Source organism: Mesoplodon bidens, assembly GCF_964165515.1.
Source record: "Mesoplodon bidens genome assembly, chromosome: 17".
Taxonomy (NCBI): domain Eukaryota; kingdom Metazoa; phylum Chordata; class Mammalia; order Artiodactyla; family Ziphiidae; genus Mesoplodon; species Mesoplodon bidens.
In genome coordinates this window covers 5178725-5200399 of record NC_138174.1, presented here as the reverse complement: position 1 = coordinate 5200399, position 21675 = coordinate 5178725, and the positions used below count along the sequence as shown (strand labels likewise).

General features: G+C 40.6%; 1 protein-coding gene and 1 long non-coding RNA gene across 3 annotated transcripts in view; one reads left to right on the top strand and one right to left on the bottom strand.

Moving 5' to 3' along the window:
* Window positions 1–21675, top strand: part of LNX2 (ligand of numb-protein X 2) — a 48741-nt gene that overhangs the window by 9806 nt on the left and 17260 nt on the right. The window contains exons 2-7 of the mRNA XM_081214967.1: window positions 1765–1991; window positions 3140–3339; window positions 8261–8629; window positions 12273–12410; window positions 15872–16049; window positions 20731–20962. Of these exons, the coding sequence (XP_081071093.1) occupies window positions 1765–1991; window positions 3140–3339; window positions 8261–8629; window positions 12273–12410; window positions 15872–16049; window positions 20731–20962 (1344 nt within the window). The remainder of the gene's footprint in view (window positions 1–1764; window positions 1992–3139; window positions 3340–8260; window positions 8630–12272; window positions 12411–15871; window positions 16050–20730; window positions 20963–21675) is intronic.
* The window catches only part of LOC308605204, a 38794-nt gene continuing 27085 nt past the window's right edge, over window positions 9967–21675 (bottom strand). The window contains exons 6-7 of one of the 2 annotated variants that reach the window (XR_014013639.1): window positions 12988–13192; window positions 9967–12213 (exon numbers count right to left, since the gene is read on the bottom strand). This is a non-coding gene — a long non-coding RNA (uncharacterized lncRNA). The remainder of the gene's footprint in view (window positions 12214–12987; window positions 13193–21675) is intronic. The other variant, XR_014013640.1, reaches the window with a different exon arrangement.

Here is a 21675-nt window from a genome sequence, read left to right as displayed (position 1 = left end):
TCCCTCTGTAACCTTCCCCTACTCCTGGGTAGGATCATTCTTCCATATTTTTATATAGTATCATTTTTAATATCTTTAATTCCTGTTAACGATTTGCTGCCCTACTGGGAACTTAAGTATACCTGTTTTCTTCACCTCTCTAACAATCTTAAGTTTTGCTTTTTAAATTTGTTTTTCCATGTTTAATAACTATATCTTAGCCTTTCTGGTTATTTAGTTTGTAGGATTTTTTTAGTTGTTTGTTAGGCTAATTCCCAGGTGTTCACATTGTTTGTATTTCCTCTTCAATTCCTGTTCCTAGCCCTTTTATTCCATTAAAGACTAGCTATTGGCCGTGTAGATATTTGTGTATGATACATATTTTGAGAACTAAATTATTACCTGTCTTCTTAGTCAAAAGTATTTTTTCTGATTCAGTTTTTAGTGTCAATTTTTTGTTGAATAAAATATTTTAAAATGCATTTCTAATTAAATATGCTTACTTGACAAAAGTAATTTTTTCAGTGACATCATTTTCAAACATATTTGCCAGGCCCTCGCAGAAACACTCCCTGGAAGAAAATAAGTGGACCCCCTTCTTAGCAAGGTGAAGAGAAAGCATGTCCGGAGAGAGCGTTGAATAAAGAAATTTCATAATGATCCTTTTCAAGAACTTGAAATCCAGGACCTAAAATAAATCTTCAGTTCATGAGGGAAATTTTATTACTCTTATCATTAAGGAATAGCTTTCAATTTTAATTGAATTCTGTCCTAAATTTTGATTGAAATTTTAGATTTTTAAGAATACTGTTATTGAATGAAGGTCTGCAGCCCTAGCCGCAAGACTGTCGCCAATCCCGCCCACCCTTTCCTAAACTTCTTACCCCAACAGGAGAGTAGGTGGGGTCTGTAGAGCCATGTCAGGGTCTAGGCGCGTGGGCCTGGCTCCTGTACAAATCCCCGGTTCTTCCACCCGCTCCTCCAACTGGGCATTATTCGTCACTTTGTCCAGTCAGGGTGTCAGGTGGGAAAGAACTGGCACCTTGCAGCACTGCTAACATCTGTGTATAAAGACTTTCTTTAAATGTTTAAACAGACGTATATCTGCCCCTTTGTTGGCCTAAGTAAGTAAAAACAAGCAAGTTAACAGGCCTTATTTCTTGGTGCTTATGTAAGTTTCCCCAGTACTTAGAAATATAAGTGTCATAGCATATCTGTAATTCCACTGTTGCAATTCTGTTTTTACAAACCAGGAGATACGTTATCCTCTCCTCCCATGCCTGTCATAAATTTGAGCCTTTGCTGTGCCTTCCTGCAAGTGGTAAAGCTTCAGATGTATTTCCACCCACTCACAGGTGATGTGCAGTGCTGGGTACGAGAGCGGAGAGGCACCGGGGTGCTCAGGGTCTAAGGCAGGACGCAGGGGGCTTGTGGAGGAAGGTGCTGGTTCCCACTTCTGTGGTCCAGCCGTTTAACCTGTAAAAGGGGTTATGAAATCAGAACCTCAGGATGATTCTCACAGTGCAGGGAGAAGTGTACTGGTGTACTACACTGTGTATGTTATTTCTTGTACTAATAGATACCTGAGTACACGTTTGTGCAAGTGCCTTGTTTTAAATTTGCTCCGTGGAGTGGTAAGAACTTCGCTTGAGCGGAAATGCTTGTGGGTACTTCCAGGTGCTTTTTGCATAGAAGCCATTGCCGTTGTTTTGTTGTGGTACAAACTGTTAATCACTTTTTTTTCCTTTCATATCATTTGGAAACCACCTGATGCTCTCTTTCTAGATGCCCTGGAGCTTCTCATCAGAGGGTTGCCCTGGAGAGACGGAAAACTAGTAAAGCTCAGACGGAGATCGAGAATGAAAATGGAACCACGGTCATAGATCTTCCAGCTACTTTATCACCCGAAGTAGACTGTTCAGGGCCGACCCTGACATCAGCGTCCCTTCCCGCCTGGACGGAGGAGCCTGGCCTGGACAACCCCGCCTTCGAGGAGAGCCCCGCCGGGGACAGTACGTGTCGGCCGCCTGTGTTCCTCGTCTCTTCTCAAACCGGGCGTTGCCTTCCTCCCCACCACTCCCTGCTGCTCTCCCAACATGCGTTTTCTTTCCTCTTTAAAAAAGTAATTTTGAGATATAATCCACATAGCACATAACTCACCCTTTTAAGTGCACAAGTCTGACGGTTTGCAGTTTAGAAGCAGAGCCTGGAACTTACTCTGAGGAAGGTGACCCTTCCCTCCCTCTTCCGTTTAGTCCATGATTCACTGGTTGTTAACCTGCTTCTTACTGGGTGTTTGTGTGCAAACGCTTGTTGCTTCTTGACTAAGAAAACAACAACATCAAGAGCAACAAAAATAATACCGCAAATTAAGCGCTCCCTGTGTCACGCGTGTGCCAGACCCTTCCCATCCGTTAGCTGACTAAATGCCGCTGACGGTGCTGGGAGCCGGTTTGTGACAGGAGAGGCCTGAATCTTGAGACGAATTGGTCGGCTCGTGCCGCCAGGGAAGGGCTGGGTGTGTATCTGACCCCACGGCCACGCCTGTGACTATTGCTGTGCTCTGGTGGCCACCACGAATCTGACTGTACAGCCACTAGGAGTGAACAGAAGGCCTGTAGTCATGGATCTTGGGCACGTCTTGATGGTTGGCCCTAGGTATTTATTTTTAAATATACTTTTCTTGAACAAATTCCAAATCTTACTACAAATTCAAATTTTCCCTGCCCCAGCCATAACCCTTTTCCAAGAGCCACCCCTTCTTAGAGCCTTTGTGACTCTTCTCTCATCCCGGGGTGATTACATATTACACAGTCGTCTTTATGCTGCTTTGCATTGTTTACACGTGTTCCACCCACCAAACCTTGTCAGTTAGGTCGAGATGACGTTCTCTTACGATTGCCTCATCAGATCACTGTGCTGCCCCTTGTGATCTGAAACGTAGTAGCCCTTTGTAATCATTCGCTGATCACCTTTGGGAGAAGAAATGTTTAGATAATCTTAACAGGTATTTTTTGTCATTCTGCTTTCCTTATCCAGCGGTATTGCATAGTTCTTTACCATCTACTAATGTAAGATGACTTATTTACCTGAAGATGATAACCAAATATAAAATGTTTCTCTTTCCATCTATTTCTCTCTCTCATTTCTAACTTGGCAGCCACACAGCAGCCACTTAGTTTACCAGAAGGCGAAATCACCACAATTGAAATTCACCGGTCTAATCCTTATATTCAGCTAGGAATTAGCATTGTGGGTGGCAATGAGACGCCACTGATTAACATTGTTATCCAGGAAGTCTATCGGGATGGGATAATCGCCAGAGACGGGAGACTTCTTGCTGGAGACCAGATTCTTCAGGTATCCGTTTTAATTACTGTTAACTTGCGCTCTGTTGTTCTTATTCATAAGTTTAAAACAGAACATTGTAGTACTGTGGAACTTGAGTTGTATATAGGTTAGTTCTACTGTTATTATATGCAAAACAAGTCAGAATTTATCTGTAATTTCTCCTGTTTCCCCATATGCGTGGAATGTATTTTTTCTCCCTACTTTATTTCCAGTCCCGCATGTGGCTGTGCTTGCCGTGCTTGGGCTCTTGGGGCCGGCTGGGCTCTTCCCCGCTTGGTCTGCAGGGCTGGCTGGTTCAGAGCCGTCCCACCCCTGCTGACATCCTCTGATCCCAGGTCCAGTGTTCTCATCCCCCCATCACCTGCATTGGCTAGTTTACCTTCCTCTACTACACTGATTTACTACCATCTGGAAAAGACAGGCTGTGCAGCGCTGGTTAGTTACGATTTATACCATGGGATTTAAGCTGGAATTCAGAAACCATACCCGTCTCGTCGGCTCCCTGGTGCCCTCCACTCATTAACCCTTGGTGCTACCCTCACCTGCTCTGTCAGAAGATGATATTTAAGGAAAAATAGCTATTCCCCAAAAAGAACTAGCTTGGGACAAGGTGTTGTTTTCTTAGAGGGCACATGGGACTGAGGGGAGAGGGAGGGGAGGATTCTTCTGTATGGGACTGGACTTCTGTGTCTACTGGCCTGGGTATTTGAGTCATACAAGTGTAGATGATAGTTGAAGCTAAAAGAAATAGTAACCTCCAGAAGGAGAGAGAAGAAATACTCATGACAAGGAAAACTATCTTTTAGGAACCCAAGCTCCAGGACTCCTCCCTCCTTCGTTGTTTGGTCCTCGCCGTGATGTGTTGACACCCACCCCTCACTCCACCTCTCCCTGCTCCCTCTTCAGTCCAGGCCCCCACTGCTGTGTCTAACTCTGTGCACACCCCACCAGATGTCCCTGCCGCCCAGCTCTCCGCTCTTCAATCCGACAAAATCACTGCCAGGTTAATGTATCTGTAACTCTGCTTTCCTTGGGAAAATGTGACTAGAGCGTCACACCCAGACTGATTAATATTCACGGTCCTCTGTGGTCTCTTGCACAGCCTGTCATCTTCATCTTAACCCTTCCTTTTTGCTTCACGCATAGCAGCTGTGACGTTCTAGGCGCTGTACTAGCCACTGAGAATACAACTAAGAGCAAGGTGCTCCCCCAGTCCTCGTGGAACTTATAATCCAGTGGAAAAGCCAGACACGGCCACCTGGCTGCCACCTCGCCCCCAGTTCCAGGCTGTCCCACCGTGCTGGCTTGTCCACCTTCGTCCTTAAAGCTTTGCTCAGCCCTTCTCGCCCGTTCTGACCTCTCCTTACTTGAATTACTGACAACATTCACTGCTTTACTCTTCAGCTCTTGGCGTATAATCACAGTGAACTATTTAAACGGGCTTGGCTCTCTATGGTGATTGCAGCCACCCTAACGGTACCAGTTGTGATACAGATTTCTCATAGCGCTGTGCATGTCATAAGCACAGGAAATGCTTGCTGAATCAGTAAAAGAGTGGACTTGGATATAACATCCTGTCGGGAATAGCCATCTCCTTTATGAAAACAAAACTTGGACCCTCTAGGGATTTTTCCACTCCCACTTGTATGCTGCCCCTCACGGTGTGTTATTCCCACTTTAACACACTCGGGCCCCAAACCCTTCCTTCATTGCCCTTAGCAAGGCTGACACAGACTGAGCTTTCTAGCAGTGTTCTGTTTCTTACTAAATACTAAGAAGAAATAGGGGGTACAGGAAGCGTAACCAGTCCTGCTTATATAAAATCAGCTTCCTGATCATAGCGTAGCTAGCTCTTCACTGTGTTTACTAGTAGAAGATAGCTATTTACTGTATGCTGTATTTGCTGTCATTTTATGATATTAGTACTCTGGCTGCACCAGGCTGGCAAAACCTTCCCTGTGTTCCCGACTTCCCAGCTCACAGTCCGAGTCTGCTGGCCGCCCCGACATTTTGACACCCGGGAGGCCCAGACCAGGAGAGCTCGGTTGCCCCTGTCTGCAGCTCGTACAGCGTTCTTTCTCTCTCCCGTTTTCTCCCACTTCCAGCCTCTCTATTAATAAGTGTACATTCATTTTTGTGTTTTCTTTTTTGCTACCAGTGATGTACTAGCATTGGGTATTAACATTTGTATATATTACTCATTCTTTTTCTAAATTCTAAAGGTAAAAACAAATACTTTGCTTTTATCTGCATTTCTTTGAATACCATTGAGGTTAAATAGTTTTTCAGACTTTATTTGCTAATATATCTCAGCAGCAGGCCTTTTACTCTTCTATTTTAGAGAATTGTGTTTAGTAACATAACTGAATCCTTACAACTCAAATACAATTATAGTTATCTGAAATTATTGACTACATTTTTGGAAATTAACTCATAGCTATAAATTTACATTGTAGAAATTCCAAGGCACTATTATTGTTTACGGAGGCACACATATTAATATCTCTAGTAATGATCATCTTAATAAGTCCAGTTTAATGATTCAAATTGGTGAGAAAAGTAAGAACACATAACCTGGTTAATAGATTCAAAAGGATCTCTCCTACTGTGGGCCCTGACTTTTTCTCGGCCTCTGATTGTATGCTGGAGCCAGTAAGTAAAGCCACACCCCTTGCCCAAATGTGGAGTACTTATGGTCATTCAAAAGTAAATGCCGGGAAAGAAGGCTGCTTGGAATTTTTTTTACTACCTGGTTTACTACCTGGTCCAACTCTGTATAAGATACATAAATAATACAGTGAGCGGATCTGAAAATCCCCAAGAGTGGTCAAGATGGTTTATTTATAGAGCAAAGAGCTGCCAAGCCGCCTATGCTTCTATTTTAGCAAACTGTATGCAGTGACAGGGTGTGGCTTTGGTTTTCCCGCATTAAACACACAAACACACACACCCCTTATTCTACTAAATAGCCTCTTGGAAGAGGAGACCCATATAACCTTCAAGGCCTTTTGTGATGCAGCCTTTTGAGCAGTTTGATATAAATTACATCAGTGTCACTATTAAAGATAATATAGGGCCTCCCTGGTGGCGCAGTGGTTGAGAGTCCGCCTGCCGATGCAGGGGATACGGGTTCGTGCCCCGGTCTGGGAGGATCCCATATGCCGCGGAGCGGCTGGGCCCGTGAGCCATGGCCGCTGGGCCTGCGCATCCGGAGCCTGTGCTCCGCAACGGGAGAGGCCACAACAGTGAGAGGCCCACATACCGCAAAAAGAAAAAAAAAAAAAGAAAAAAAAAAAAAAAAAAAAAGATAATATAACTTTTAAAGCATTACGAAGAATGGGTATTTTCAGTTTGATCCATCATCAATGATTGAGGCATGTTCAGTTTTGAAGGAAAAAAATTGCAGCCATGTGTTGACTGCATTGGTACAAAACACATTTAGCCCAAGTGGTATAGTTTTCTATTGCTAGTGCTATTTTTACGAAGCCTGGAGACAGTATTTTATCTGGTCTCTGCTTTCTCTGCCTTTTGCCAGCCACCACACATTCATGAAGGAAAAAATCTTCTGTGGGATATTCCACACCTACTTCACAAGGATACTGTGAGGCTGCATGCTTGCACACGTCTATGGGCGGATTTCAGCCAGATACTTCGTAAAGTCATTTGTGATGTACCTGAACATAAGAAGGAAAACTGTGAGCCTAGAGATGGGCAGCTCTTAGCCGAGCAGCCATCAATGATGGTTTTTCATTAATGGATTCATGTCAGGCTAGTTTTTTTAGAAACTGCCTTAATTCTCTACTTGACCCTGTATTCAGTGTTTTTATTGAGGGCTTGGATGGCTACCAGATGCATAGATGTTGCAGACTTGTGAGAATAGCAACTTTGTGTATGACATCTTTGAATTTGATGACTGAATTTTTAAAGATGCCAACAGGCCAAAATCAACAAAATTCAAGTTAACAGTGTTCAAAACTATCAACCCTAGATTAACAAAAAGGGGGGAGGTCTTGCTTCACGTAGATTTCATGTGAAAAAAATTTAAGGAGTTTAGGTGATCACACCTCGTCCAGAGCCTGTCCCATAACCGATGTTCAGAGCGCTGGTTCCCCCTCACTTTCACCTCAGGCAGCTTCAGAGGAGCTCTCACTGTGATAAATACTAAGAACTGTGCTGATTCCTCTAACTAGGTAAATAACTGAAGGTGGGTAGATTTTCTCAGTGATGTTACAGGTCCAAGGATCAGTCACTGTACTTATTTCAAGGTTATAAAGTTTAATAAGTAAATGTGCTGTATTAAATTATGCCTATTTTATAAGATATATGTTACATTTGTATGCCAAAGAATTAAGAGTAGAATTATGATTATTGGCTTTTCTTTAAAGTAAAAGTCACTCATCTAGTATAAGGCTGTATACTTGAGTGCACCGCTTTCCTTAAAAGAAAACTCAGTTTGTTTTCTCTAGCTTAAGTGTATTTCATTTTGGAAAAGTAAATTTGTAATCCAGTAGAACTTCAGTTTCTGTTCCACTAGAACTAGTCTTTCATGAGCACTTGCCATATCTGATGTTGTCTAGTTGTGCACTTCCTGACCCTATGAAGTGGATGGTAAACACGTTTTACAGGTGAGGAAACAAGTTCTCTAATTTGCCCGAGGTTATCCAGTTATACGGCAGGACCAAGGACCCTCATTCAAGACTATCATTAAAGCCTGTGATCTTGACGACTATTCTCTACTTAATGCTAGTCACTGTAAGTTAACTTTAGGAACTCTGTACATTTTTGAATGTCTTTGGAGTGCTTGTCTTTGTAAGTAATGATTGTGTATCGTTTTCACAACGTCAGTTTCCTTCAGAGCCCTTACATGAACATTGCTACAAGCCGGGAAGATGAAAGATTGTCACGCTTGGGCCGTCGCCCTCTCTTCCAGGTCAACCACCACAACATCAGCAGCGTGTCCCACAACCACGCCCGCGCCGTGCTGTCGCTGCCCTGCAGCACGCTGCACCTCACCGTGCTCCGGGAGAGACGCTGCGGCGGCCGCGCGCACAGCCGCCCCGTGGGCGCCTCGCCCCCGGGAGAGGTTTTCCAGGTGGTTCTTCACAAACGGGACTCTGCCGAACAGCTCGGCATCAAACTCGTCCGAAGGACCGACGAGCCGGGCGTCTTCGTCCTCGACCTGCTGGAAGGGGGGCTGGCGGCGCAGGACGGCAGGCTGAGCGGCAACGACCGGGTGCTGGCCGTCAACGGCCACGACCTGAAGCACGGGACGCCCGAGCTGGCTGCCCAGATCATCCAGGTGAGCCCCCCCTCGCGCCCACTCCAGACCCTCAGCCTTCCTGCCGTCGCTCAGCCTTGGTTCTCACTAGCAGGTGACACAGGGATCCAGGGGGTGCTTGAGACTTCGTTGGACAGTCAAGCACAGCTACCTAAGGTCTTCACGGTCCACACCAGTCTAACCTCAGCCCGGGTGATGCCCTTCTGGCCTGCACACCCATGAACTTGTAGGCAGGCTGTTTCTGGAGGAAAGGCCCTACGGTTTCACGTGGCAGATGGCAGTGTCCACACTTCACAAGGGAGAAGGTGAGACCCCCAAGGAGCTGTGGTCACCGAGGGTGTAGCTCACCTGGTCTCGTCACTCACCTCTCACCTTTACTGCACAATCCATAAAAGTGAGGGGGAAATCACTTTTTATTCAGAGCAACTTATTTCTGTAGTGCCTTTTTTTTTTTTAAAGGAATTCAGAGCATTTCAAACACATAACGTTGTCCTCACAGTATCTCTGGAGGTAGTCATGATTAGAGAAAAAACATGTTTTTAGTAAGAGCATCAAAGCAGATACATTAAAAACCATCCAAGAAGACCTGTAGGCTCTGCAGCGTGCTGTGGCATTTAACCTGGCCGTCTCCTGCAGCCTTGTAGGAGGGTGAAGCAAAAGGGGAGTGTTTAAGCAAGCACAACACACACTACCAGTGGAAACCAAGCATTAGTTAATATAACCGAACTTTTGGAATTAAGGTCGGTTGATAGTCACGAGATAGGTGTGTATATATATACATAGAATCAAATAACAATGAGATTTTAACACTAAGAAAACCCACGTCTCACTCCCCTTTAACCTACTCCCTTTTCTCCCACTTTTTGATTTAATATAGCCTTAAGGAAACACACACACGCTCACAGCCATATTGCATTGAGAGGCGGTTCAGGTCTTGGTCTTATTTCATAGACTTGAGGCTTAAAACAATTGAATGCCTTGGAATTCCCTCAAATCAGAGGCAGCATCTGGGGCACCAGGAGCTTTACCTGTGGATCACGCCGGCCGCTGCACTGCTGGGAACAAGTTCCTCTTGCGGGGGCGGGGGGAGAAGAAGAAAGTTAATCCATTTGGGGGATTTGTTAACAGAAACAGGCCGGTCGAGTGGACTTTGTGAAGTGAGAAGTCCGATCAGTAAGATGGAAAGGAAGAGAGAAATATATTGCCTGTGTATATTTCAGGCAGTGTTAAAGTACACTAATTCCTAAATAGATGGTCCTTACTAAATGTCTAACCAAAATGTAGAAAATATAGTTACACAGGTAGAAAACACATTTAAAATTTTTCATAATATATTTTATTTGGATTTTTATAATGCAAATAGTTGCATATTTTGTGCTGTGATTTTTCCAAGACTATAGAAAACTCAAGTTGCTCAACTTCTTTTTGAAAAAAAATGAATAGTCTTACTGAGGATTATAAAAATAACACGTATTGCATGTCTAAAAAGGAGCACACTGAAGATAAAATACTGAACATAAAGAAGTTACAATCAAATTCAGTCTAAACACCCCAAGCTATAGCAATGTTAAGTGTTTGGAGGACATCCTTACAAGCTTTTGAGTGTGTATGTCCACAGATAGATACAGATTTACACAATACTTACACATGTGCTTATCTTGTAAATTCTGAGTTTGCAGCTTTTTCTTTGTCAGCAGTATGTTGTGAACGTCTTACCATGAAAGTAAGTGTAGAACCCCATCCTGATCTTTACTAGCTGATTCACTCAATGTTCCCCTATTGACAGACTTTCATGTTTTGTTTTCATTTTAAGACATTTTGCTAAACTTCCCTCCAGAAAGATCAGATCATACCAATTTATAGTCCCAGCACCGGAGTGTACTACTCAACTATGACTTAAGGGTATTGTTATTTGAACATCTTGCATTTTAAAAAATCTTGAATTTAACAGAACTTGTTTTTGCTGTGTTTGAAACCCTGACATATTAGATGTGCATTCTGTTTAAAGTCAGCCTAAACCCAAATGTTGGTCCATCATTTAAGTCCTAAATGCCCACTTCCATCACATGCACAGAATTTTGTCTTTCAAAAAATCTAGGAAGATCAAGGATTTGTTTCTATTAATAATAGGTTTTGCATAAGCAGGGGTTTTCCAGTAAAAGTTGAAATACTAATTAGAGTTTTTGGTGGTTATGAGGTAGTAAGCAGTAATGACACTAATTCTGTACGTGTACATTGAAGTCAAGGCACAGATGGAGCGTCTCACCACTTCACACCGTGCAATCAAATGATATGAAGTGTCAGAATTTTCAACATCAGGAGTCTCCTTTTGTATTTACCCCTTAGATCAAGTACCCAGACTCTGTGCTTTGGGAATCTGGCCACATATTAAGAGTTTTTCTTTCAGTTATTTTGAGGAACTTGTTTGAAATTTAGTTGAATAAAATGCTTGAATAAGCAAACGTTTTTTAGATGGACATAAAAATTAACACTTATTTTCCAGCTTAAAAACTAATAGTAATACAGTGATGTGATGTATGTCAATTTATCTCAATAATACTTGGGGAGGGAACTGAAAATAGTGATTTCTTAACATTACTAACTGTAATCATGGGGGAGGTCCCCACTTTCTATCACAATTCCTTGAAAGTAGGCCATCATAATTTCCCATAGGAGTAATAATGCAATTGGGAATTGTGGTCATGACCAAGAGTCACCTTCAAATAAATCAGGCCTGTACTTTAAAAGCAAAGATAAAATAACTTTTAAAAGTAGATGTACAGGGCTTCTCTGGTGGTGCAGTGGTTGAGAGTCCGCTTGCCGATGCAGAGGACACGGGTTCGTGCCCCGCTATGGGAGGGTCCCGCATGCTGCGGAGCGGCTGGGCCCGTGAGCCGTGGCCGCTGAGCCTGTGCGTCCGGAGGCTGTGCTCTGCAGCAGGAGAGGCCACAGCGGTGAGAGGCCCGCGTACCGCAAAAAAAAAAAAAAGTAGATGTACATTTTAAATGTATGTGAATATAGATAATGAGCCTCTAAATTTAAAATGATAGTCACAAACCTCTAAGATTAACACAGGTGTGTGCAGTACACACACTATATGTTTATATAAACACAATCTTATACAGGATCTCTAGAATCATTCTTTCCATGATTATTTAAGCTGATGTCCTATTTTTGACTCAAACTTATAGCAAACAGAAACAAAGCTGTGCATAGTTTCACTGATTATTACTTCCAAAATAGCCACTGTGGAATTTATTTGTAAAGTCACAGTGGATTTTAATCAGGTTTCGAATCAGTTCTTCCTCTTATATTCTTTCCTTTGCTCTCTCCCCACAACGCCAAGGCCAACCTTGAAGGGGCAGAGAAGTATGAGATGAAAGTTACCCTTCAGGGAATCACGGGTAGAGAAGAACGTGGGCCGTTTGCTGTGCCTGGGTCGTTGTGCAGGCGGGCTTGGGGAGAGTCTGTCCAAGAGCCGTGCACACGCGTCTCAGCTGCAAACGTCTTAAAACACGAGCTCACGAGAAGAGCTCCCTTCTCCGACCACCGGGTACCTGCAGTCTCCCCCAGGCAAGGCACTGGCTCGGTGAGGAGCGCCTGGGCTTTGTGAAATGAGAAGCATCGTTAATGACTGGCAGTCGTGTCTGTGTGTTTTCTCCAGGCTAGTGGAGAGACGGTGAATTTAACAATTGCTAGACCAGGGAAACCCCAGCCTGGAAATGCTGTCCGAGAAGCAGGAACTCAGAGCAGCCAGCACCACGCGCAGCCGCTGCCTTACAACAGACCCAGCTCACATAAGGTAAGGTGCCTTGTTTGTGGTTCTTAATTCATCCACCCTCAAAGGATGATCGTTACAAGCTGGTAAGATTGATGAGGGCTGTTAACTCTGTTGGAGAAGGTGCATGTAGGTGTTTGCAATGCGCAATGTGTTTTGCTGCCTTGGAGAGTGACTGCATTGTCTCAGTCCCTCAACCAGTAGAGTTTCTTGGTGGGGAAGGACCCTCTCTGCCAGGTGATTGATGAGAAATGTTTGACTGTCCAGAAAAATCTTCAGTTTGTTTAGTTCTGCTTAAAGTGGGGTTTATCTTGGCTTACTCGTTTAAATGTGACGGTTATGTAATTGAAAAAGCATAGTGAAGACGATGATTGACAGGCTGTACTTAGCAGCTGGATAGCTTGCCTACAACAGAATTCGATATGTGCATATTAAACACATAACTCATAAACTTCGACAGCTACCTGTATAGCATGTTTTTTTTGTTATATGAATAGTATAGGAAGACTACCCTAAATATTTTAAAATTCCTGTATGTTGAGGTTTTTCCATGCTTCTTCAGTATTTTGCCGGTTTTATAATATACACCAAGGTCATTTACCTGTGCTGAGAATCTTCATACTGTCTCACTTTAGTTGCAGAAATTTAAAAAGGGTGGTAGTTCATTCTTCTTTTTTGGTTTTTTTTGGTAGTTCATTCTTGATATTGTTTCCTTCACTTGAACTCACTTTCTGGTAGGCTGGGGTTTTTTGGGGGTTTTTTTTCCTTTTTTTTCGGCTGAGCATGTGGGATCAAACCCGTGCCCCCTGCAGTGGAAGCACAGAGTCTTAACCACTGGACCACCAAGGACATCCCAGGCTGGGATTTCTAAAATGATGTTTACTCAACTGTGTGAAAATATAAGCTAAATATGAGCTTCCAAAGTCATTCTCTTTAAGTAAAATTATAAATTACTGAACAAAAACATCTGTTGGTCTGCTTAAAACCACAGGAAGTTCTCTGTGTGCTAAAATGACTTCTTAATGTAAGTACAGCATTTGAGAGAACACTTACCTTTGGAATGTCACAGGTACCCTAAGAAAGCATCCCTTAAAGGCACAAGTACTTTTGGCCCATCAGGTTTATCTGGTTTTCTGAGCTCAAGTACAGACTTGTCACTGGTCCTTGGTTTAGTTAATACTTTTAAGAAATTGTAACCACAGACTTGTTCTCATTTCTGAACTGAAATGTATGAAGGAAACATATAATATTGCCTTCATGATGATGACTATGAAAAAGGAGTTATTGTTTTAGAGTTTTGAATAGTTTCATATGGCTTGTCCTTACTTTATGCATTACATATATATTCCTAAAATTACAATATAAGGCAAAAATTGATTATTGAACCTTTTATGTCATTGAATTTTACAATAATTTGAGATACAAGTGTCTGACATGATTTTTAAGACAATTTTTAAAACTGTACTTAGTCATTCCAACATTCATATAGAGAACTCTGCTTATTTGTTTGGGGCACATATTTTTCTCTCAACTCTGCTGCTCTTATTGTCTTTAATTTTCTGCGACAATGTTTTAAATAGTAATGCTGAATTTATTCTGTGTACTCTGCAACTCATTGGTTAGAACAGCCATGTGAAATGTACTTTTAAGTGTTAGCTATTTGCTACTAATATACTGCATTTGTTATATAAAATCCTGATTTAGAAAAATAAGGGTCTCCTAGGGAAAATAAACACAGATTCACCAGAAAATGTGTTCAGATGATTATAATCATCATTAAAAATTACAGTATACATTAGCCTGCTACTTAGGCCTCTTAAGTAGCTACTTAGATAAACATTTGTATGATTTAGAACTTTCCTTGAAATATTCTGAGTATAATCTTTGAAGTTTGGTTTGGTTCCTGAGGAAAAAAAATGTATATATATCTGAGCCATCTAGAGGAATAAAACAACCACCTTTAATTGATTAAATACCTGCAAGCCAAAATTGCTTATAATTATACTCAAGACTGAATTTACATGAGTTGTCTTCATAATAAAGTGGGTTTTGCCCAATTTTGAAGGATACTAAGATTTCATACCTTTAAACAGGAGACTGCCTTAAGACATTTCCAAGTTTTCTACTAGGTCATAACATTTTCTAGGAACACTAGGCTGTTATTGCAGGTAGTTCCCTTAATAAAATTTCAAGAGTACATGGATTCCAGGACCAGAGAAAGGGAGATGGGCCTGCAGTTCCAGGGCCTGATTCACAGATTTGTCAACACTTTCAAATAATGTCACTAAAGGAATGTTATAATTCCGTAAATGTAAGTCATATTTCTATTGTTGATATTGTTAATAATGTTACTATCTGCATTTTCTCAGAGTTGATAAATGTTGGAAACCTTTTGAGACATTAGCTTCCTGTTACGCTTCCTGTTACACTGTTACCCTTAACAGGACAGTAATCATGTGGTGCGGGTACATATAAACAATATGTATACATATGTGCACATATGCAAAGCATATGTTTATATATTTGCATCTGCTCAAATCCCTATGCAGGAACTTACAGTTGTATGATTTGGGGCAAGTTACATGACCTCTCTAAGTTGTTTCCTCATCCATAAAATGGGGCCGATAATAGTACTTACTTTTCAGGACCACTGTAAAGATTAATGAAATGACGCATGTAAAGCTGTGACCTTTTTGCACATAGTTAAGCCTTCGATAAATGTTATTTTAATATTCGTATTGCATATGTACACCTTGATTTTGTTGAATTCTAATTCAAAAGAAAAGTGGTATTTTAGAGTCTCCCTTTCTTCCAGGAGTATCTCAGTAATAGGTAACAGTAACAAATGTCAGTAAAAATAGCTTTTCCCTGAGAATATAGTTTGTTGGGGATTTATTTCCCTGTTATTAACTTCAAAAATTCAATTATTTCATATCCTTTTAGCTTTTCACAAATTTTGAAGGTAGATTTGCACCTGCTTCATGATTGAGTGCTCTGATAACCCTTCTTAGAATCAGAAGATAGCTCTGTAGCTTTTTTCTGGCAGTTAGTAAAATCCACACTTTTATACTATGTCAACTTTTCTCTCAAAGAATATAGGAGAAAAATGGAAGTAAAATTAACTGGCTTCTCTTCAGAATCTTAAAATTCAAATGCATTACTTACTTTTTTAGAACTGATCATATCTGGGAGCTGAAGGTAATTATACAAATCATATGCTTATTTTACTTTGATTTCCCCTATGTCAACAGTCCTGAGTTTTTCAGTTCCATATATAGTCCTGTGAAAATACTACTAGTAGTCCAAAGTTTGCCATTGTGATCCACAGGGCTCATGTGCCTCTGAAGAACTGTGTACTGATTTCAGTTCTATAGTGATTTTTTTTAATGACTTTATAATTGCCACGTTATATTTTTACTTTAGCTGTCATTACTTCAACTATATATATTATTCATCATCCAATAAATTTTTCCTCTCATGTTCAGGATCTTGCGCAGTGTGTTACATGCCAAGAAAAACACATTACTGTAAAGAAGGAACCACACGAGTCCCTTGGAATGACAGTAGCTGGGGGCCGAGGAAGTAAAAGTGGGGAACTGCCCATCTTTGTGACCAGTGTGCCACCTCATGGCTGCCTTGCACGTGACGGCAGAATCAAGAGAGGTAAGCGAGGATCTTGTACAGTTTCACCACATCTCCCAAAGTCAACTCACATTTTTAAAAATAAAGAATGTCTACAAAGTTTTCTATTAAACATGGCTTTTTAAAATCCTTTAAAATATTCTGTACGTAATGGAAGCATAAAGCCTCTCTATAAGGTTAGAAAAACGCCTAACGTAAAGGGAAATTGCTGAAGCTTAATAATCTTTCTGACAGTTACTCTGTTGGATTATTTTATGTTGGAAAAGACCCTCTAAGAGATTCATGCTTCCAGCATTATGGTAGACCAGATACTTTGAAAGGTCATCTCACTGAAATACACTTGTTGCCTATTAAAAAGGTGTCTGGGTGGGAGGAGGATCACAGAAGAGGTGGAGCAGAGACAAACTTCATAAAAAGGAGTGGTTTTTAGGGGTTAATTCATTCACCGTTTCACAACCCCCATTGATGGATACTATATCATTTGTATGGGTAGGGGTGGTGGTGGTAACAACAGCGTTCTCCATACACTTGCTTCAGATGGAAAAGGGAGTCCTGAAAGCTATTTCTCCAAAACTGAAGTCGGAGCCCTGCCTCACACCATACACAAAAATTAACTCATCCAAGACCTAAACGTAAGAGCTAAAACGTTTAGAGGAAAATCCAGTGTAAACCCTCAGGGCCTTGGATTATGCAACAGATTAATCAGTGGTTATCATAGATACGACACCAAAAACACAAGCAATAAAGACATAAAAACAGTAGAAACAATCAATGAAACTAAAAGCTGGTTCTTTGAAAAGATGAACAAAATTGATAAACCTTTAGCCAGACTCAAGAAAAAAAGGGAGAGAGTCTAAATCAACAAAATTAGAAATGAAAAAAGGAGAAGCTACAACCAACACAACAGAAATACAAAGGACTGTAGAGACTACTACAAGCAACTCTATGGCAATAAGGGACAACCTAGAAGAAATGGACAAATTCTTAGGAAAGGTGCCATCTCCCAAGACTGAACCAGGAAGATATAAAAAATATGAACAGACCAATTACAAGTACTGAAATTGTATCTGTCATTAAAAAACTCCCAATAAACAAAACTCCAGGACCAGATGGCTTCATAGGAGCATTCTGTCAAACATTTAGAGAAGAGTTAACACCTATCCTTCCAAAACTATTACAAAAAATTGCAGAAGGAGGAGCACTTCCAAACTCATTCTATGGAGCCACCATCACCCTGATACCAAAATCAGACAAAGATACCACAAAAAAGGAAAATTACAGGCCAATATCACTGATGAACATAGACTCAAACATCCTCAACAAAATACTAACAGACTGAATCCAACAGTACATTAAAAGGATCATACACCATGATCAAGTGGGATTTATCCCAGGGGTGGAAGGATTTTTCAGTATCCACAAATCAATCAGTGTGATACACCACATTAACAAATTGAAGGATAAAAATCATATGATCATCTCAATAGATGCAGAAAATGCTTTTGACAGAATTCAACATCCATTTATGATAAAAACCCTCCAGAAAGTGGGCACGGAGGGAACCTACCTCAACATCATAAAGGCCATATATGACAAACCCACAGCTAACATCATACTCAATGGTGAAAAGCTGAAAGCACTTCCTCTAAGATCACGAACAAGACAAGCATGTCCACTCTCGCCACTTTTATTCAACATAGTTTTGAAAGTCCTAGCCACAGCAATCAAGAGGAGAAAAGGAAATAAAAGGAATCCAAATTGGAAAAGAAGTGAAACTGTCATTGTTTGCAGATGACATGACACTATATACAGAAAATCCTAAACGTGCTACCAGAAAACTACTACAGCTCACCAATGAATTCGATAAAGTAGCAGCATACAAAATTAATACACAGAAATCTGTTGCATTTCTATACACTAACAATGAAAGATCAAAAAGAGGAATTAAGGAAACAATCCCAGTTACCACTGCATCAAGAAGAATAAAAATACCCAAGAATAAACCTACCTAAGGAGGCAAAAGACCTGTACTCTGAAAACTACAAGACACTGATGAAAGAAATCAAGGATGAGACAGATGGAGAGATATACCATGTTCTTGGATCAGAAGAATCAATACTGTCAAAATGACTGTACTACCCAAGGCAGTCAACAGATTCAGTGCAATTCCTATCAGATTACCAATGGCATTTTTCACAGAACAGTAAATTTTAAAATTTGTATGAAAACACAAAATGCCCCGAATAGCTAAAGCAATCTTGAGAAAGAAAAATGGAGCCAGAGGGAACAGGCTCCCTGACCTCAAACTGTAACTACAATGCTACAGTAATCAAAACAGTGTGGTACTGGCACAAAAACAGAAATATAGATCAATGGAACAGGATAGCCCAGAAATAAACGCACTTATGGTCTATTAATCTACAGATGGCCAAAAGGCATGTGAAAAGATGCTCATCACTAATTACTAGAGAAATGTAATCAAAACTATAATGAGGTATCACCTCACACCAGTCAGAATGCCTATCATCAAAAAGTCTACAAATAATAAATGCTGGAGAGGGTGTGGAGAAAACGGAACCCTCCCTACAATGTTGGTGGTAATGTAAATTGGTACAACCACTATGGAGAATAGTATGGAGATTCCTTTAAAAACTAAAAATGGAGCTACCATATGAGCCTGCAATCCCATTCCTGGGCATGTATTTGGAGAACATCATGATTCGAAAACATATGTGCACCCCGACATTCACATCAGCACTATTTACAATAGCCAAGACATGGAAGCAACCTAAGTGTCCATCAACAGATGAATAGATAAAGAAGATGTGGTACATATTACAATGAAGTATTACTCAGCCATTAAAAAAAAGACAAAATAATGCCAGTTGCAGCAACATGGATGGACCTAGAGATTATCATACTAAGTGAAGTAAGTCAGATAGAGAAAGGCAAATATATGATATCAACTTACATATGGAATCTAAAAAAAAAACCCAACTTATTTACAAAACAGAAACAGACTCACAGACTTTGAAAACAAACATAGTTACTGAAGGGGAAACGTGGTGGGGAGGGATAAATCAGGAGTTTGGGATTACAGAACCCTTATAACTCAATAATAAAAGACAAATAACCCAATTTAAAAATGGGCAACTGATCTGAAGACATTTCTCCCAAGAAAATACACAAATGGCCAATAATCACTTGAAAAGATACTCAGTGACATTAGTTATTGGGAAATGCAAATTCATTGCTAGGATGAATATAGGAAAAAAAAAGACAATAACATTTGGCAAGGATGTAAAGAAATTGAAACTCTCATGTATTTACCAGAGAGAATGTAAAACGGTAGAACTGGTTTGTAAAACAGTTTAGCAGTTCAAAAAAAAAGTTAAAGTTGTCATATGACCCAGCAATTCCATTCCTAGAGAAATGAAAACATGTTCACACAAAAACTTGTACGTGAAGGTTTATAGCAGTATTTTCCATAATAGCCAAAAAGTAAAAACATCCCAAATGTCCATTTACTGGTGAATGGATGAAGAGACTGTGATTTATCCATACAATGGAATATTATTTGGCCATAAAAAGGAATGAAGTACTGACACTGTACAATATAAATGAATCTTGGAAACATGCTAAGTAAAAGAAGCCAGTCACAAAAGACCACATGATTCCATTTATATGAAATATCCAGAAAAGGCAAATCTGTAGAGTTGGAAAGTAGATTAGTAGTTGCTTAGGGACTCAGGGAAGGGAACTGATTACTAATGGGTACAGGGTTTTGGGGGTGGTGATAAAAATTTTCTAAAAATGACATGATGGTTGTACAATACAACTCTGACTATAAAACCATAAAATTACAGACTTTAATTGAATGGTATATGAATTATATCTTTAAAAGACTTTTTAAAAGTTATTTGTTCTATCGTGGAATTTGAGGTAATTTTATTTCCTTCTTGTTATTTTATGGTTTTGAAGTTTTCTACAAAGAATGTTTTGCTTTAATAATCTGAAAAATGATGAATATGGGGAGCAGGATTTTCTGCAGGCTTTCTTAGTACAAACGTTTGTGCTTCCTATAAAACTAATCCTTTCCTTCCTAGCCTTTTATATGAGCCCCATTGTTCTTTTTTATTATATTACTTGGCAGAGCAACAAAGACTATTTTTCTTCTTCAAGCAGGACATGTTCAAATCACAAGTTTCATTTGTGTAGGCCCAAGGGTATCTTCTCTACATACTGAGATGCCTACACTGAGTGAACTGTGTAGGGCTGTGTCTAGATGTATAAAACCGTAGCAATATAAAGTAGAATAGATTAAAAATTCCCTTCTAAGAGCAAAAGATCAAATCACTTTCTAATTGGAAGGAAGGGTAAGAAGAGAAATGAAGGTGCCCAGGGCCCGTCCACAGCTATACCAGGGCTGATGATGTGGACCCTAACTGAATTCCAGAGCCTCGAGCCAAACCTTTTCCTATATATTATTACATTATTTAAAAATTTTTGAATTGTTTTGGAGTTTTGTCCATGAATTGGATTTTTCTTCAGTATTCTAAGAATGATAAAGAGAAAAATGGTCTTTTCCCTTATGTCATCTGAGTTTTTGGAACTAACCTTTGTTAATTAGTTTACAGATAACAGGATTTACAGGGAAGTAATCACTTGGTGGCTCATTTTTCTTGCTCCCTTATTTGAACAGGTGACATCTTGTTGAATATCAATGGCATCGATTTGACCAGTTTAAGTCACAGTGAGGCTGTGGCTATGCTGAAGGCCAGCGCCACGTCGCCCACGGTGGCCCTGAAAGCACTGGAGGTGCAGGTTCTGGAGGAGGACACCCACAGCCCAGATGAGCAGCCCAGCACTGTCAGCGAGAATGAGTATGATGCCAGCTGGTCCCCGTCATGGGTCATGTGGCTTGGGCTGCCCAGGTACTGCAGCTTTTCTGTTGTTTTACAGAAAATCGCAATTGCAACCTTCATCAGCGTATAGCACAGCAAATTCACTCATTGAGGAGGAAAAAAGGCTTTAGTTAGATAAAAGTAGCAACATCAAATCAGGTTAATTTTTTCTTAGGTTATATTTTAAAAGGTAAATTTGATAATAAGAACGAAGCTGAAAAGACTTACCTCTGTTTATAAAAATAAATAAAGCTATTCTGTTCATTCCTACAAAAGGCTGCCCAGTGGGCCAGCTATGAGGTTGGGTGGTCAGTCTCTTGCTTAGAACAGCTGTCCTTTACCAACATTCACTCTGATACATGCTTAGACTTCTGTGCATTTTTCACCAGAAAAAAACAAGTCAAAGTGTTGGGCCTTTCCCTATCCCAGAAGTATTGCTGAAAGCCCTACTCTTCCTACAAAGGAGTGTAAAACTGAGTTTTTATTGGACATAAGAGTTTTTAGGCCAGACCCTTGGTGTTCAAGCATTACTGCTCTTGACCCCTTTTAGGAGGAGGTCACAGCTCATGACCGGCTCACCAGACAGGACATCCTGTAGTTGGTCGGTGTCTGGTCGTGAGACATTTTGGAACCTGCAGGTGGTAGTTGTGTAATTTGGTATTGAGGTAGAGAGGATGTGAATTACCATCTTCATTTGTTTCCAACTCAGTTTAGATTCTTACTGTACAGAAGAATCCTGAAAC